This window comes from Pleurodeles waltl, chromosome 12 (assembly GCF_031143425.1).
Source record: "Pleurodeles waltl isolate 20211129_DDA chromosome 12, aPleWal1.hap1.20221129, whole genome shotgun sequence".
Classification (NCBI taxonomy): domain Eukaryota; kingdom Metazoa; phylum Chordata; class Amphibia; order Caudata; family Salamandridae; genus Pleurodeles; species Pleurodeles waltl.
Genome location: NC_090451.1, coordinates 589,087,184 through 589,106,747, shown reverse-complemented (window position 1 = coordinate 589,106,747; position 19,564 = coordinate 589,087,184). Strand labels below are relative to the sequence as shown.

Below are 19,564 nucleotides of genomic sequence, written 5' to 3'. Positions count from 1 at the left end.
CTGCATTTGTTGTAATTGTGGCATTTGTACCTGCTGTACCTAAGGTTGCACATTTTGCATTTGTTACACTGGCTGTAAAGGCTGAAAACTCTGCATGTTATTCATATTATTTTGAAAATTTCGATTTTGACCTCCCATCCTAGGTCCTCTCATGCCTTGAAATGAATTGACACCATTTGTTTGCTGAACCATTCCTCCTCCCTGATTCAACATCGGACACTGTCTTTTCCAATGTCCCAGCAATCTGCAAATGTGGCAAGGTAATACCTTTTGCCTCTGTTGTTCATCCTACATTACCATTGTACTCCAGTCTACAGTTCTATTCACCACTGGAATCCTCATTCCCCGTCCTCTACCACGAGCTTGACTCTGAAACAAACTACTTCCCTGTGGCAACTGCTGTAGGATACCAAGCATTCCTATCTGCGCTGCCTTGATCTGCGTTACCATCGCCTTTTCTTTCAGCTTCTTCTTTCTCAACTCAATCTCATCACTACAATATTTAGCATATTGCAGGACCTCATCAATCGGCTTTGCTTACCAACATATCGGGTGATTCTTAATCATCTGACTCACCTCTGGTTTCAACCCATCAACAAACCTGAGCACCAAATGATTTAGGTTTTCCTTTTCTATTGTTTCTGCACCACTAAACTGTTTAAATGCCTTCAACAATCTCTCCTAGTAGGCATATATTGACTCCTTCCCTTCTTGCGCTGCCAATCAACCCTTTTCAGCGAAACCCTCGTTTTCAGAAATTCAATGACCTTCTAGTAATATTTCATTACTTCAGGTGACGGCGCACCACTCTTCAAATCTCTTTGCGGCTCACTCGTTGGCCAATCAATACTTCTTTTGCATTCAACCCATAAATCCGCTGGAACCACAATGTCAAGGAGCGTATTCAAATTTTCCCAAAGACACTTTGAAAGCTTCACAAACCTATCTGTCTGCTGATACCACTCCATCGGCTTCTCTTTCAGTCTCGGATAATCATTTGTAAAACTTATGACGTCACTTCTGCTCCAAGGTACATTAATAAAATTCCCTCCTGGTGTTTCTCTCATTGGTAGCAGCCCCATCATCCTTCTTAGGTCTTTCTCTCTCTCTGTCCCATTCACTCTCCCATTTATCCAATGCTCTCCAAATCTGCACCTTCTCTAGTAACTCTCTAAGATGTGTTCTCATCCCTGCAGATCTCATGTGAACAAAATCTTCTTCCTCTAAACTCAGTCGATAACTCCTTTTCAATGTTTTCATTTTTGTCAAATCAATGTTGTATTCATCTGCAACATCTTGTAACTGTTGATAAACCCTGTTTGCTCCTTTCGTAATTACCTTACACAGGTATCTCAATTGCCCTTCAGTATAAGAGTCAAGTCTGTTCACTCCCCTTGTTCACTCTAGGAGTTCACTCCCTTCCATGTTTAACCTCTCTCTGTTTATCATCTCTTCTTCCTTTCTCTTTTGTCGTTGTTGCTTTGAACTATTTAAGTCTCCAACCAGTCTGTTGTTTCCTGTGCAGTCAAACCTTTCAGAGATACTCCACTAGTTTGTGCACTTGCTCCTCGCCCTTGTCCTGAACTCGTGCTCGGTTGTTGAGCCATCGTTCCTGATGTCTTAATAGGTGACATATCTACCAGAGAATTTGTCTCATTTAAACTTGGCCCCTGTCTATTCTGCACATTCAGTAATTCATTTTGTCCACTATGGTCTACTTGAACATATAATGGAGTTACTGGACCCATCGTAATAGGTACAGTAATTGCGTCTGGATTTATCAGTGTCCCTGCTCCTAATGTTCTGCTCTTATGTTCTACATCTGCGGAATCTGTACATGTACAGGCTCTCGTAACCTCGTCCCTTGGCATCCCTGTGACAAAACAATGTTTGCCATTGTCCTCGCTGTCTGAACTTCTGGCTGAACCTCAGGAATGTTCATTGTAATCTGTTGTCTATTACTCAACGAGTCATTGAAACTACTCTGCATCTGTACTCTCTCGTGACTCGGGTCACCCCTGGCTGAGTCGGATGCCAATGGTGCAATAGGAATTACGTTACTCATACCGCTCCCATTCGAACCACTCAATCTTAATTCGCGAGCTATCTCAAAAATAAGAAAACAAATTCGCTCATTTACTACAGGTAGGGTAACACAAACACTTCAGAACCTTCCAAAGAAACCTTCAGCTTTCACCTACTCCTTTTTCACAGTTCTCACAATCGCGAGTAAACTTTGACCTGCATATTTTACTACTCCACTGTTCCCTGGACTATTGTCAAGTGCACTTAGTACTCACCAAGTCTTCAGTATATTTTCATTCACACCTATTTCTCACAAACTCGATTTACCAATCCTGATAGATCAGCCTACTAAATGAACGAATTACAACATATAACCAGTGTCTCTTTACACTTGTCAATATACTCTGGTGTCCCAGACCTCTCTCTCTAGGTCTGTCATCAACAACCAACCACGTGGATAATTTTTTTCCTGCAACAAGCGCCACTCTCAAATGAGGAACATCGCTTCCCTACTCTCATACCTATAGTACGCCCACTCCATCTAATCACTAATTTGAATATTCCTACTCCTCTAAACTCATTCAACACAATCATCTGCAAGTTAGCTGAAGTTGTGCAAGCGCAAACACTTTATACACCTCATTCAACTACAATCAAACACTGCCGAAAACATACCCATCAACCTAGGGGGTTTCCAAGAACTGGGAAAGTCACTTTAAGCAACTAGCCCCTCATCATGTTAATCTGTTCAACAATTTTGAAAAAAGAAAGAAAGAAAGAACAAACTTCTTTGACACGATCGAACCTCACAGTCCCATTATGACATCATCAAAACAATGACGTAACCGTAATCTGCTACCAAAAAACTGCAAGGGCGCCACGAGAGCCAAACTTTTATTAATACTTTATAATGGATCCTGCGCTAGAGGACGATGGATCGAAGCGACATAGGTTTGAGGGGATGTCACCAATGGGAATAGTGAGAACCAACAAATCAATAACAAAACAACAAGATTAACCTCTTAGCTGCTGGGCCGCCCCCCCCCGCGCTGAGCCCTTTTTTAGCTATTTGGGGTAGTTAGCACTTAGGCCTTCATAACCTTTTGTCCATGTAAGCTATCCATGCCAAATTTTCGGCCTTTTTTTCCAACATCCCAGGGATTCTAAAGGTACCCAGAGTTTGTGGTTTCCCCTGGAGGAGACCAAGAAATTAGCCAAAATATAGCAAAAATGTAGTTTTTTTAAAAAAAAATGAAAAAAGGGCTGCCGAAGAAGGCTTGTGGTTTTTCCCCTGAAAATGGCATCAACAAAGGGTTTGCGGTGCTAAAATCACCAGCTTCCCAGCTTTCAGGAAAAGGCAGACTTGAATCAGAAAACCACATTTTTCAACACAATTTTGGCATTTTTCTGAGACATACCCCATTTTTACTATTTTTTGTGCTTTCAGCCTCCTTCCAGTTAGTGACAGAAATGGGTGTGAAACCAATGCTGGATCCCGAAAAACTAACTATTTTTGAAAAATAAACAAAATTCTGAATTCAGCAAAGGTTCATTTGTGTAGATCCTACAAGGTTTTCCTACTGAAAATAACAGCTGAAATAAATAAAATATTGAAATTGAGCTGAAAACAACAGCCATTTTTCTTTGTTTTACTCTGTAACTTTTTCCTGCGATGTCAGATTTTTTAAAGCAATATACCGTTATGTCTGCTGGACTCTTCTGGTTGCGGGGATATATAGGGCTTGTAGGTTCATCAAGAACCCTAGGTACCCAGAGCCAACAAATGAGCTGCACCCTGCAGTTGGTTTTCATTCTATACTGGGTATACAGCAATTCATTTGCTGAAATATGAAGAGTGAAAAATAGGTATCAAGAAAACCTTTGTATTTCCAAAATGGGCTCAAGACAAGGTGTTGAGGAGCAGTTGTTATTTGCACATCTCTCAATTCCGGGATGCCCATACTAGCATGTTAATTGCGGGGCATTTCTCAAATAGACGTCTTTTTTACACACACTCTTATATTTGGAAGGAAAAAATGTAGAGAAAGACAAGGGGCAATAACACTTGTTTTGCTATTCTATGTTCCCCCAAGTCTCCCGATAAAAATGGTACCTCACTTGTGTGGGTAGGCCTAGCGCCTGCGACAAGAAATGCCCCAAAACACAACGTGGGCACATCCCATTTTTTGACAGAAAACAGAGGTGTTTTTTGCAAAGTGCCTACCTGTAGATTTTGGCCTCTAGCTCAGCCGGCACCTAGGGAAACCTACCAAACCTATGCATTTTTTTAAACTAGAGACCTAGGGGAATCTAAGATGGGGGGACTTGTGGGGCTCTGACCAGATTCTGTTACCCAGAATCCTTTGCAAACCTCAAGATTTGGCTAAAAAAACACGTTTTCCTCACATTTCGGTGACAGAGAGTTCTGGAATCTGAGAGGAGCCGCAAATTTCCTTCCAGCAAGCATTCCCCCAAGTGTCCCGATAAAAATGGTACATCACTTGTATGGGTAGGCGTAGTGCCCGCAACAGGAATGGATCACACAAGGGTGAATGGTAGTCCTTGCGTGAGGGCTAGTGTTAACCCTGGAGTGATCCATTCCTGAAGCAGGCACTAGGCGCAGGCACACAAGCGGGGTTGTGTTTTTATCAGGACAAGTGGGGAAACACTGGGTGGTAGGAATTTTGAGGATCCCTGCACATTCCTGTAGTTTCTGTGATAAAAAAGAAAGGAAAAATAGTGGTTTTAATCAACGTTTCACTTTTGCAGGGTATTCTGGGTAAGAAAACCTTGTTAAATCCTAACACGCCACTTTACGTGTGCTGCCTTGGGTGTCTAGTTTTCAGAAATGTCTGCGTTTGGTAGGTTCCCCTATATGGCTGCAGAGCCCAGGACCAAATACTTAGGTGACTGTCTTAAAAAACAAGGCTGTTTTGTGGTAGGTAATTTTAATGTCTCCACAATCCGTTTTGGCTACTTCCCTGTTGTGGTCACTTGCCCACTCACTAAAATGAGGCAGTTTTTCGCTGGAGACTTTGTGGAACTTGGGGCTCCCTGCAGATCCCTGGACTTCTGCTCATTGGAACGCAAGGCAAATGTGTTTTTTAAGCACATTTTGTGATTTCAAGGGGATTCTGGTTGAAGGAAAACTGGTGAGAGCCACGCAAGTCCTGCACCCTTGGACTCCCCTGGTACTAGTTTGTTAAAGTTAACCCACCACTCACACTGGTTGGTTTTAGCACCTCCAGAAATTATGGTTTCAAAGCATGAATACTTATCAAAGTATCTGAATATTGAAACCAAGCCTTCTGAAGGTGGGCCATAAAGCCGCGTCCAGGCACCAACCTCTTTATGGTCCATCCACACGCCATTCACGCACAACAAACAACCCTTTCATATTGCCAGCCACGGGCCCAATCCAACCAATTACTGCACTCATATTAACTTACCGCTGCCAGACAAGGGCCCATCACATTCACACGCCACAGAACGGAATAAGTTTGACTACATTTTACCACCTGTCAAGTAACTGCCTCCTTCTTCCTTAACATTACCAAATGCATGCGTAACAAACCTTTACTAATGACTCCTGTGACTGCCACCTGAGGCTCAGGAAGACATGTTTTTCATGCACCTTTAACGCACTCTCTGTGCTAAATCCAACTCCTTCCAGTTTGTGGATGCAAGTTGGGGGTGTCCGAGTATGCCGTACAAAGCGATTCCTCGAATAGAGTGAGCATATCTACCTTTGAAACTAAGGGAGACATGCTGGGGATTTCTCATGATGTTCCCTAAAGAGAAGGTCATAGGCTATGAAAAAGGGTAGTGTTTGGTACATAGGGGAGTCCATGAGAACGTAGCATATGTCCCAGCCAACATTATGTGCAGTGATGTGACTGTAATGCACTTATACAGCAAACTGAACAACTACTAAGTTCTGATGGAGGATGAACATGAAAAGCAGGTCAAACACTGACCTATACAAGTCATTCTCCTTCAGTGCTGGGATGGCACCGATGGGTTTGAATCCATAGGTGTAGATGATGTACGTCTGTACTACCTTTACTATCTGCCTTCTACCTGTGCAATAACCCTGTGAAGGCACACCTACCATAAGCTTTCCTTATCCATTCATGTCTCTGTTCTCATCAGACTCCTGGCTAATCCTGTATAATTGCCAAGTGAACCTATACTAGTTTGTGGATGCAAGTCGGGGGTTTCCAAGTATGCCATACAAAGTGATTCCTTGAACTGAGAGAGCATATCTACAGTTGAAAGTAAGGTAGACATGCTGGTGAAGAAAGGGCACTCCGAGACAATGTGGCGTATGTTCTGTCCACTAGTATATGCAGTAGGGGGAATATAATGCATGTTAATTGAACAGAACACTGACCACGTTCTGACAGTAGATTTAGCTCTCAAGCAATCCAAGAGGAAGTCCATGATGAAGTAAAATTCTGTGGCTCCTTGCCTAACGAAGCAGTGGCCCATGAACGTTCGGTATCCATGCACTGCCACTGAAAGGATTACCCAACGGCAGCTCAACCTCAGTCGATTTCCCAGAACTTTGCTTTAGTATGATACAACGTAAAGCAAGTAGGGATATAGAGGCCTGGTTGTGATGGACACTGGGGACAGTAATACAGACTCTCCTGCCGCTTTCCATGCTTCGAGCACACTTTACAGCGACGACATGGACAATCCTTTTTGTGTGTTTTAGGAATGCGATCAGCAAAGTATCGCTCCTGCAGCCTTGCCACATCCTCCAGACATATGAGGTGGAGGCTGCTGCTGCTTCTGTAACAGCAGTGAGGCTTTCAATTACAGACAACTGGAAGTCAAGGAAAGTCATGAGTCTTCCAGTGGTTGTCTGACGGTAAACAACATACGCATTATATGTTGCCATCTGAATCAGGTGGGTAAACAGTTTCTTGTACCAGTGTGAGTTTTACGACACGCATTGTATGGTTGAAGAACCTGGTCGTTCTTGTCTACTCTGCCCATGTACTTATTGTAATCAAGTATACAGATGGGCTTGTGGACTTCGGCCATCTGACCCCAAACCGTGATGGGAGAAGTGCTCTCATCATGAATTGTAGTGAGCATGTATACATCACGCCTATCTAAGAACTTGACTGCGAGCAGTTCGTTAGAACGCAATGCAGTACTCTGGGATTTCTGGAGCTTCTTGCAAACAAGCTCCTGCGGGAATCCTTTGCGGTTACAACGAACTGTACCGCAGGCCATAGTGCCAGCTTTGTAGAGCTCACTGAACAGCTCTACTCCTGTATAGAAATTGTCCACATAAAGGTTATAACCTTTGTGAAGAAGTGGCCGGACAAGTTCCCATACAATCTTACCTGTGACCCCAAACGCGGGAGGGCAACCTACAGGGTTTAGGGTAGAGTCCTTCCCTGTATACACTCTCAAGCTGTACACATTGCCAGAAGAGCTCTCACACAGCATGTACAGCTTTATGCCATACCGAGCTCTTTTGCTCGCAATGTACTGTCTTAAAAGCAGCCATCCTTTGTACAGGATCAAGGACTCATCAACTGCTATATTCTTTCCAGGAGTATAGATCTCTGGAAACCTGGCAGACAAAGGTTCCACAACAGACCGAATTTTGAACAACATGTCATGGTCTGGATGGTCCCGGGACAATGCAGCAGAATTGTCATTGAAATGCAGCATGCGCTGCAGTAGCAAAAAACGATCTCTGCTCATGTATGGTGCAAAGGTGGGGGTTACCCAAACCGTGCGAGTCGTCCAGTAGGACTGCAAGGTGGGTTTCTGCACTAACCCCATTTTTAGCGTAAGGCCCAAAAATATCTTCAACTCCGCCAGCAAAGTGGGAGTCCACTGGCGTGCCCTAGAACCTCCACGCTCCCTCAGAAATTGGTCTGCATGCAAATCTGTTTGCTGCACAATTTCCTGAAGGAAGTCCACATCCAAAAATAGAGGGACGTAGTCGACTGGCAAAAAGTTAGCTGTATCGACTTTACATCCAGCGTCACCAGTAAAAGGTGGAATTTGGGACTGAACTAAACAGGGGGGCTGCCAAGAGAGCACTCTCTCTGTGCTTGTGGCCGCATGCACCTGCTCTCTGGGTTTGACTAACCCGATGTTGTCCCGCTGCACAGACTGTGCTTGCGAAAGGACAGCACGGCTGTCATCATCCTCTCCTTCAGAATCACTGGAAGAGGTGTCGTCAGATGGGACTCCGCCAACTGAAAAATCACTCCCAGATTCTACCCCATTGTCCTCTCCCTCAGATGCTGTCTCAGTATCTGCTGTCTCAGTCTCTGATCCTACATCAGAGCTGTCCTCTATAACCCGAGTTAGGGCTTGAGCAGCAGTCATCCAACGAGACGCCATCTTTGCTACTGGCTAAACTGTCCCTCTAGAGTACTAGCCTACGTAGAATGCAGATAGAGTCACAAAATTGCTCCAGGGTATGTGTCCAATAGGAAATGTTGTCAGCTTACCTTTGCTTCTTGTCCAATTCGGCAGATTCTCTGAAGACACTGGAAAAAAAAAAAAGTTGTATTACTTCACCTTACCACATACCCATCTTCACAGCCTTTAGCGCTGGTGGCACCCAGTGCAACAGTCAGCTAAATACATCTAAATGTATATCCTTTGCCGCAGGACAATAAACCATCTGCCATACTTTGTCATCAAAACTGCCACTAGACATATAAAAGATAGATATATATATATATATATATATATATATCTATGTGTGGTTTCCCTGGGGGGCCAATTGTGGCTCCCAGAAAACAACACACCACCCAAGACTGCCGGAATCCCAAGGCTCAATTGCGGGGCGGTCCGAGTGTGGTTCCAGCAACCACATATATAAGTCCACACTTCCTTCAAATATTTGGAGAATACTCGGACACCAATGCGTGATCCAAATGTCTTTACTAAGCGAATGCCTTCACACAACACAACAGGGGATTTTTAACCCCCTCCCTGGTGTCGGCCACTGGTCGTGACCCGCACCAGGGAGGTAGTACGGGCGTCGGCCGGGGTTAATATTATAAAGCTTCAGTCAATAATCACACCAGTTTAGTATCCAGAATACATATATTTATTTTCCTAAATTAAGAATGCTAAGGTCACGAAGATAACTCTCAAACACAAATGATAAGCGTATAGAATCAATTGTGGCTCATTGAAACGGCGTATGTATCTCAATTTGATTAATACAGTTAAACAAATTATCTCTAAAAGAATTACACTTCCTAATAATACAAAAACTGGTACTGATGGTACAGAATACATTTAGTTCAGCATCAAATGAATTCAAACCAGATCATAAGCAATAGATGATTATTCTCCTAACTAACCACAAATTAGCATTACATGTTGGGCTTCATGTAAAAAGAATTTAGAAACACAAATTTAGAAAAACTCCTGACTCAATTATGTCAATATATAAAAACTAATAATGTGCAGCAATATAATTACTAGTTGCAGTTGGTACATGAAAAGTAAGCGAGACACAATTCACATTTAAAACATACATTACCACAATAGTAGTAAGAGCAAATGATCAGCTTCCACTTGAGGACACCATCAACAGTTTTAGGCCTATTGACAGCTAACTCAACACTTGTCTGTTCTCAAGGACCAACTAACACACGGTTCATGCGTTCCCAACGAACTCCAAGCTCTCTCCCTTCCTCCTAATTAGTCTATACAGATTATTATACTAAAATCTAATGAACTCCTGATTGGTCAGTCTATGGGATGTTTTCATTTCAGCCAATCGACAACTAATTTGATGACCTAAACTTGAAAAACCTACGCTAACAATAAAATTTTCTTTTCGGTAGATACACTCTCCTTCTGTCTCTTCTGTAACTCCTTTGTCTCATCCGCCTCTCCCATATCTTGTTCTCAGGAAGAAACTTTCTCTGCTACATTACTTCCATCCTCTAGGAAAGACCAGATATTAGTAACGTTCTCAAACAATAGAACATTTCAACTTATGCAACGCTCAGCTAATATATGACCTTGTAAGACATGTCACTGCAACCCGCTAGGGGTAGCTGTGGATAAATCTACACAAGCTTGAAAACATTTGTTATTTTGAAGCTTCAAATCATGGAAAATAACTAAAGCATCTGAATATAATTTTGCTCAGCCTAGAACAGAAAAACAACAACTTTAAAAGTTTTCTCGTTTTACACATTAGTTCATCATTTGTTATTAATACGAAAACCATGAGTAAACATATTAGAAAATTCACGCTCGCACAGATCCATCTGCCGTCTAAGTGACACTTCAGCAGATGGATCCAATGGCTGTTATTTTCTAGGAATTACTATTCTGTATGAATACTTGATTGCCTTTATTATTCTTTGTCCATCCCTACCCACTCCTTGTGTAGTTGGTATGAGAGAGAAACAAAAGAATTACGACAGCAATGACCTGTGGCAATTAATCTGAATGTGCTCTCCTGTGTTATGACGGAATAAAAGTTGGTGTGACCTCACAGGAAGACTCCTTGTGTTGTTACACAAAGTCTTGTGATGAGGATGAAACAAGCCTGTGTCCCTCAACCAGTGATCTTTGTGCTGAGGCTTAAGCAGTACTGTCATCTGTAGGAGAGTTTGGCACACTGCTCATTGTAGAAAAATCTTCTTCAGTGTGCCTCATCGCAGAGACGCCATCTCATCTACAGTCAAGGGTAATCTGGCGAGCCACGCTGGACAAGCTGGCTCTCTGGAATGCTTTCTCCTGAAGCTCCGCTTACACCTCCAGGATCTTGCTTTGACTGAATACCTCCATCAGCACAGCATATTCTTGTGGTTTTATCGCGTGGACTCTTTCTGAATTTGCCAGGCCCGGCAGCACTCATGGCCACCTTCAGCTCCATTTATCCTTCCCTGGCTGCACTTTGTGACCAGCCAAAGTTATTTAACCCCACCTCTGCTCTCCAACATCAGCAACGTATAAACAAAGTATGAAGAGATAGTTCCGTCAATCCCCTTCTTAAGTCCCCACCTTCTCTCTGTGCTAACCATTGGCTTTCACAGTACAAACTGAGACTGGTATACACAATTAACAGTACAATAGTATGAACATTGTTCTCTCTAACTGTTGATGGTTATCTCCTGAATTAAGAGTAATCAGTATAACTCGATTTCAGCATAATTAACCACCATGTTGTTTCAATAGACATCATGCAGTTTAAAAACCCTCACAAATTCTTACAAAATAAAGGGTGTCAACTTGTACCATGGAAGAAGCGGAAAGAGAAGTTCCAGGCCTGTGTTGCTACCATTGATGCAAATGAGCAAAGAAAAGGCATGCCATTACATTGTTTATGGGCAAAGACCCAGGACATTTTTCGGATCTCACCTAAAGCCTAGACTCCTGCAGACTATGAGGAGTATAATGAATTTGGAGATGCATTAATGAGGTTAGAGAGAAGGTTTAAACCTGCAATACGGATAACAATTGAACACTCTTTTTTATGCTAGGAAGTAGAGAGGAGGAGAGTCCTTTTGATGAGTTTATAACAGCACTACGAGGATTATCTACCACATGTGACTTTGGAGTGTATACAGATAAGATGATTCCTGACAAGTTAATGGTCAATACAAGCGTAAGCAAAGTTGTGGGTCATAGGGGATCCCACACTTGAGGAGGTCATCAAAAGCTATAGAAGAATCATTTTCTTGGGTGCATGAAGTAAATGAAGAAACATCTCTGAGTAAACATGGTGAGATGTGTAGTGTTGTCAAAGTATGGAAAATTATAAGTGAACAAGCCCAAGAAAAAGGATGCTTAATTGTTTTGTTTCCAGTTTAGCTGGCTCCAACACATAGTTCCATTCAAGAACTGCCCTGCTTGGGCGAGGATTCTAATGACTGCGGGTGTACTGGACATTTTCAGCAGAGTGTGGAGGGATAGCCTTCGTCCACAAAGGCCCCAAAAAGATATCTACAGACATGCACCTTAATGAGCAAGAAGCAGGAGAACCTGAGCAATGAATGGTTGTCTGGAAGATGGAAAATGTATAGGGAAGATCCCTCGGTAAGCCTCTGTCACCCTCCCTCCCATGCCACCTGCAGCAAATTAAGCACAAAAGCTGCAAAATGGCTTGGGCCTGAGAAATGGGCAGGAGAAGGATTCAACTTTTAGATTTTTCGTTACAAGGGTCTGGGACCCTAGCTCTGGGCTCTCTACCATGTCACTGCGAGACTGCAGGAAGTGCTGTCACACCCTTAAAGAGGCCAACCAGGGGTCCAGGGGCCCCAATTCAGGGCCCCCTTCGTATTCTGCTGCCTGACAAGCACTGTTGTGCCCCCTCCCCTCGAATGGGGCCCCCAACTCTGAACCTCGGCAGCGAGGAGGACGAAGGAGTGCTGCCACACTGATGGTGGGCATGTCCTGTTTCCCATGTCTTTGGGGGTGACTGGGCGGCCTCCACAGAGACCAGAGTCCTACCAGCATCAAGGGGCAGCAGAGTAATTGTTGCCCGCATGGGGAAGCATACTGGGGCAGCCAGTGGTGGGCTACTTGGGCTGCCTCTCAACGCCTGGAGGCATGTGGATTTGCCCGAGTGGGACCGGACCCTCCCAGTTTTTTTTTTTTTTTACAGCAGAAAATGAAAAAAGGCTGTAGTGTGGCGCATGAGTAACTCCAGCTGCTCGCCTTTAATTTCATATTCGCGCTTGCAAGGGACGCCCCATAATGCCCCGCGGGGCTAGTTATACACATTGATTTTTGCTGCCTATGGTGGCCCCAGGATGGCAGGCCCACCACCAACATTAAAAGAGTGTGGCCTAAGAGGATTTTCCCCAAGGAATATACTGTGTGCCTAAGCAAAGATGGTTTCTGTGGGAATTCTTTGTTTTTAATTATTTCACAGGCTGGAGCTGGTGCTCTACAGCTGGGAGTGCAGTAGGGATTATTATTCTGAAGTCGGTGATGGAATAAAGTATTACCATAACATGCGATTTCAGTGTTGAAATGTGGCAAGATTGACCTAATGTAAACTGACACCCCTATATATACAGGGAGTGCAGAATTATTAGGCAAGTTGTATTTTTGAGGATTCATTTTATTATTGAACACCAACCATGTTCTCAATGAACCCAAAAAACTAATTAATATCAAAGCTGAATATTTTTGGAAGTAGTTTTTAGTTTGTTTTTAGTTTTAGCTATGTTAGGGGGATATCTGTGTGTGCAGATGACTATTACTGTGCATAATTATTAGGCAACTTAACAAAAAAAAATATATACCCATTTCAATTATTTATTATTACCAGTGAAACCGATATAACATCTCAACATTCACAAATATACATTTCTGACATTCAAAAACAAAACAAAAACAAATCAGTGACCAATATAGCCACCTTTCTTTGCAAGGACACTCAAAAGCCTGCCATCCATGGATTCTGTCAGTGTTTTGATCTGTTCACCATCAACATTGCGTGCAGCAGCAACCACAGCCTCCCAGACACTGTTCAGAGAGGTGTACTGTTTTCCCTCCTTTTAAATCTCACATTTGATGATGGACCACAGGTTCTCAATGGGGTTCAGATCAGGTGAGCAAGCAGGCCATGTCATTAGATATCCTTCTTTTATACCCTTTCTTGCCAGCTACGCTGTGGAGTACTTGGACGCGTGTGATGGAGCATTGTCCTGCATGAAAATCATGTTTTTCTTGAAGGATGCAGACTTCTTCCTGTACCACTGCTTGAAGAAGGTGTCTTCCAGGAACTGGCAGTAGGACTGGGAGTTGAGCTTGACTCCATCCTCAACCCGAAAAGGCCCCACAAGCTCATCTTTGATGATACCAGCCCAAACCAGTACTCCACCTCCACCTTGCTGGCGTCTGAGTCGGACTGGAGCTCTCTGCCCTTTACCAATCCAGCCACGGGCCCATCCATCTGGCCCATCAAGACTCACTCTCATTTCATCAGTCCATAAAACCTTATAAAAATCAGTCTTGAGATATTTCTTGGCCCAGTCTTGACGTTTCAGCTTGTGTGTCTTGTTCAGTGGTGGTCGTCTTTCAGCCTTTCTTACCTTGGCCATGTCTCTGAGTATTGCACACCTTGTGCTTTTGGGCACTCCAGTGATGTTGCAGCTCTGAAATATGGCCAAACTGGTGGCAAGTGGCATCGTGGCAGCTGCACGCTTGACTTTTCTCAGTTCATGGGCAGTTATTTTGCGCCTTGGTTTTTCCACACGCTTCTTGCGACCCTGTTGACTATTTTGAATGAAACGCTTGATTGTTCGATGATCACGCTTCAGAAGCTTTGCAATTTTAAGAGTGCTGCATCCCTCTGCAAGATATCTCACTATTTTTGACTTTTCTGAGCCTGTCAAGTCCTTCTTTTGACCCATTTTGCCAAAGGAAAGGAAGTTGCCTAATAATTATGCACACCTGATATAGGGTGTTGATGTCATTAGACCACACCCCTTCTCATTACAGAGATGCACATCACCTAATATGCTTAATTGGTAGTAGGCTTTCGAGCCTATACAGCTTGGAGTAAGACAACATGCATAAAGAGGATGATGTGGTCAAAATACTCATTTGCCTAATAATTCTGCACTCCCTGTAGATAGCTGGTACATTGCACTTGAATGGGGGTGTACTGTGAACTTTGGGGACAAATGTGGGTGCCAAATGCCAAAGGCATTTACACCAGCCTTGTGTATATTTGTAAATTACAGTTTAGTATTGAGTTTTGTCAGTGTGTGTCATAAACATTTACTTTTCTAAAGAAAAGCACAGACTGGACAATTATTATTAAGAGTGACTCGTGCCAGCAAATGGTAGTTACTAGCCCACACCACCTCCCTTGAGTAGGCATTGCACTGCTCTGCTTCGCTACCCAGAGAACGTCGAGCACTACATTGGGGTGTTTGGCTCCCAGTGAAGGGTGAATGTGGACCCATTACTTGTGCAGGTCACACAGCTAATAGCCTTTTTCCTCACAGTATTGTTCCCAAGGATTCCCTGGCAAATGCCATTAACCAAGCACCTTACATAGCACTTAAGGAACAGCTGCTATCTTTTTGTGGTCTGAATAAATACTGTTCACGATTCATCAAGAATTTCTCCACTAAGTAACCCCAAGCCATTTCCTTTGCAAAGAAATAAGAATGGAGAAAAGACAAATAAGAAGCTTTCAACTTGATAAAGCTGAACATAACTAGTGCTACCATGTTGTGACCATTTACTGGTGCGAAAAGAATGCACAATCATAATAGACGCTAGTGGCTATAGGTTGGGTGCTGCTCTTTCACAAGAAGGTCACGATGAATAGATAGTTGGCTATACTTCCTGCACCCTCAGGTTAATTGAAAGACGTTACACAGTGACAGAGTGTCAGCCTCTGTTGGACATTGGACCATTTCAGACTTTTGTTTGGACAAACAAGTTTAATTTGCAAACATACCACTAACCTCTAGTTCATACCCTGCCTCCAGGTGGAGGGATTGATTCACCTGCATTAATTGCAGGGTTAAGCTCAAAATTACAAGAGTGTTGCTTCAAGGTTTTGCATGTTCCGGGTAAAAGCAACACATCTGCACAGCACATATCACAATAGCCTTGCCACGTAACTGGTAGTGAGAAAAGTGAAATGGGTGATCTTAATGTGGCCACGAATGTGAATGAAATTTGTACCATGCAAAAATGTGCCGTTTACAGAAGGAATGTGTTTAGTGTGGATGCTAAAAATAAGGTTCTGTGCAAGGCAAGAGAACACACTTTTTCAAGTGGAAACCTATTAGACATTTACGAGGGCTTTTAAACTGCTTTACCCAGGTTCCAGATAAGCTGTGCCCAATAACATACTGTTCAGGTAAATGTGTGCCATTGGGAAGGTGTCTTGAGTGTTATCATGGAAGCCAGCGACCAATATCATATGTGTATGTCTGCCTTAACAGGACAATTTTGGTGGGCTGGTATGAACTTTGAGGGTGACCGTTGTATAAGGAGTTGTATTGAATGTTGAAATTGTATTAAAACTCTTAAATGCTTTACCACTTCTATGCGTCTATTTCCCATGGCCCCAGTAACTGTGGCAAAAACTAGCTTTTGTTATTGCTGTTCCCTTTAATGAATTGCCTGTCCATATTCAATATGCTGTTGTCCTGGTGAATTAATGCTTCACGTGGCCTGAGATAACGTTTGTAGAAAAAGTGACTATATATCTAGTCATAAATTTTATGAAGGAAATATTCTGTAGGGAAGGCTTTCACGAATCCATTTTTACGAACAATTGCATTCAGTTTACATCCAGTGAGATGGGGAGTTTTGTTAACCTGCATGACATCAAGCAAACGGTCACTGCTGTTTGATCCACAAACCAAAGGCTTGGTTGAAAGGTTAAAAATCTATCTTAAGGATAGCATCCATGTGGCCTTACAATATAGAATTTCTGTCCACAATTTGATCAGTGAAGGATTGTGGGCCTACCACATAAGTCCTTAAAACAGGACTGGGTCAGTTGCTGCAAGTTACTGAGGGGAAGAACCCCAGCATATGATTTATGCTATGGTGATTGCTCAAAAGTTGTTCCACTAAATGTTTTGATCAGAATGTGGATCTTTAGGATGATGGTGTATACAAGGCCAAACCTCATGATCTCTCAGTGGGAAATGTGTAAAGATGACCGTGAGAGTAATGAACTGCAAGTCTAAATCTTCCAAACATTTAAAGGGGAAAAATGTAACAAGGCAAGTGTTGGAGCATCCGGATTGCCAGCATTGTGTATGAAGGCGGATACTCCCGTGTGGAGAGAGGTGAATCATGATATATATTCCTATCCTGACCCAGATTTTGCACCTTCTAATATGCGTTGAATCTAATCCACTCAACACTAACCCGGGGTCAGATCTCATCATCTTGGGAATGATGTCCTCCAGATCAAAAACACCCTCATGGAAATTTCTGCATGGATAACGTTTCTCTTTAGTTTTGTTGTAAGGCGAAGAATGCTTTAAGTGATATGAATTATTATCATTGTGTACGGATACCTGATTGTCTTTATTATGCTGTATCCGTTGTTCCCCTTCCCTTCCCACTCCTTGTGTAATTAGTACATTCCATGGAATGTTTGCAGTTATAATGACTGGTGGCCTGCGGCTGTTAGTCTGGCTACACTCTCCTTGGTGTAAAGGCTGGATAAATATTGGTATTACCTCACTATATAACTCCTTGCGATGTTACAGGGACGCAGTCGTTCAGCACCGTTGTTTGTGGCCATCTGTGGGCTGTCCGCACCTGACCATCGGCCGGCCAAGCGCTCCACGCGATGCGCTCTGGCAGCAGCTCCCCAGTGTCTGAGTGGGCCACGGGCTTCTTCCCCATCGAGGCATGGGTCCCTTGTCGCGTGCTGCTCTCCCCTACATCATACATGCAGCCTGGTCCTTGTCCGGGCCAGGCTCTCTGCAGGCCTAGTTTCCGGCTGTGACACCCCCGTAATCACTGTCATGTTTAGTAAGCCATGTAACTCAACGGCGCCATTTAGAGTTAGTGCCGCCTCTGCCTCTTCCGTTCTAGCCACTATTTTGCATTGATTGTGAGGGCAGTGTTAACATAGAGGCCTGCTGCCCTCTGCAGTTTCAGTTTATGACCGAGGTATCCGCGATGGGTGGACGGTAATTGAGCTCCGCAGTTTCAGCAATCCCAGCAGCTGCACCCTGCAGGATGCTAGTGATAACGAGAGGCTGGCTGGGGAGTTCAGCGGAAACAGCGTTTTTAGTGTGATTGCATACAAGCACATTTATTGCGTACAGTACTGATTTAAAACATTTACATGTTTGAACAAGGAGATGCTTAAAGAGAAGTGGTGTTGCAAGTGTGTTGGGGATGCTGGTGCCCATTATGGCGGTCCGTCTCCCTGCAATGATCCACTCATTCCCAGACCTCTATTTTTGTCTGTTGTTTTGGCAAATCTTATAACCACCAGCCTCACTCTTGCTTTAGGTTGACAGGAAGTGTTTGCGGTGCGGCCATGAGGGGATGGTGTACCACACACGCCAGATGAGATCAGCAGATGAGGGACAGACTGTTTTCTACACCTGTACAAAGTGCAGGTAAGGAAGGACCTGTTTCTAAATATCTGTCTTGTGGGTGGGTGGGTGGGTGGTATGTGTGTATGTCTGTGTCTTCTCTCCTCTCTTTCCATGTCCTCTAAACCACTTGATCACCCCATTTGCGGCTTCGCTCTACCTTGTATTCTCTCTTCCTTTTTCATCTCTATTCATTTGCAAATTTTCCTACATTCATCCTCTAATTTTTTCACGACCGTTTGCCTCTTCTTTATCCTTTGTTACTCTGTTTTCGTTAAACCACCCTGCATATCTTTTGGTTGCTTTGATTGACTTCCGTGCACCCTTGCCTGAAGTCGGTCTTTACTACTTACTCAGTGAACCATTCATTCTGTCCCCTCATGTGCATGGGATTTAGTTGGATTCTTCCTGTCCACTTCCATCTACCTGGCCTACCTTTGATTAGGGAATCTTTTGCCACACACTCTTCGTAATCATCAGTACAATCCATCCTGTATTCAAACACGCACCGTAGAATATTATTTCCCTTAGTGTCACTGGTGTTCTATTTGGACTTCTAGCTGAGAACAACATGTTCCCGGAACGAAGTCAAGTGTGGTATTAGATCAGGTTGTGATTTAGAAATTGAAAAACATAAAACTATAAGAACTTTCTTAAATGTAAGAGGAAGGGCATTGGTAGACAACACTAACAAAATACTGCTCAACAACTGACTGCCCCAGGGCCCGTAAGAAAATGTGCCTTGTAGAATTCCGAATGTAAACAACATCCATTAAACCAGTGACCAAACGTGGGTTACAATTCTTGTGAATTTATAAATTTCTTGTTGTGTTCAAAGATTGTGGGCACATTCCCAAGTTTATGTCAAGTGGAATAATATCTATATTTGGGTATTCGGTTTACCGTGGAGCTTTGTCCTGAGGACTTTCTTTTTCAATTTCTCCAATTACCCAAATCTGTTCTAGTAGTGTTCTGAACTTATGTGGTTTTGGGTCCTAACAGAGGTGGGCCTTCTAACATTTTAGCAATATACTCTTCGGTGTAATATAGTTTCTTTGGCCATATTCTGTCCCAGGGAAATAAGACCGTCAATGTTTGTTGCCACTGTCTTCCGAATTGTTCATGGTGGCCCAGCGGCTGCACACAAACTTGTAAAATCATACTGGACCAACCCCTCATGCCCACCCAGAACTGGGGTACGATATACAGAAGATATAATGGCTCTGGGGGTCTTTTCCACTTATGTCTAATCAAAACCAAACTCCTATCTCTACATCATCCATTCACAATGCTCTGTTTATTTTTGGACAACCATAAGAATCTTATCATAATCAAGTAAAGTGAAGACAATGCAGTGCTTAAAAAGTGCAGTGAAATGCGTTATTCGTAGTGACCCATACACAGTAAAAGGATGTCTGAGGATTCTCAGTAAGTAAAACAATCCACAATACAGTCATTTGTTACTGTGCACATTA

The 19,564-nt window shown here is 43.1% G+C and overlaps 1 protein-coding gene across 2 annotated transcripts in view; it reads left to right on the top strand.

The window, feature by feature from the left end:
* Nucleotides 1-19,564, top strand: part of POLR1H (RNA polymerase I subunit H) — a 156,724-nt gene that overhangs the window by 99,111 nt on the left and 38,049 nt on the right. For both annotated transcript variants that reach the window (XM_069217761.1, XM_069217762.1), the window contains exon 4: nucleotides 18,004-18,113. In XM_069217761.1, the coding sequence (XP_069073862.1) occupies nucleotides 18,004-18,113 (110 nt within the window). The remainder of the gene's footprint in view (nucleotides 1-18,003; nucleotides 18,114-19,564) is intronic.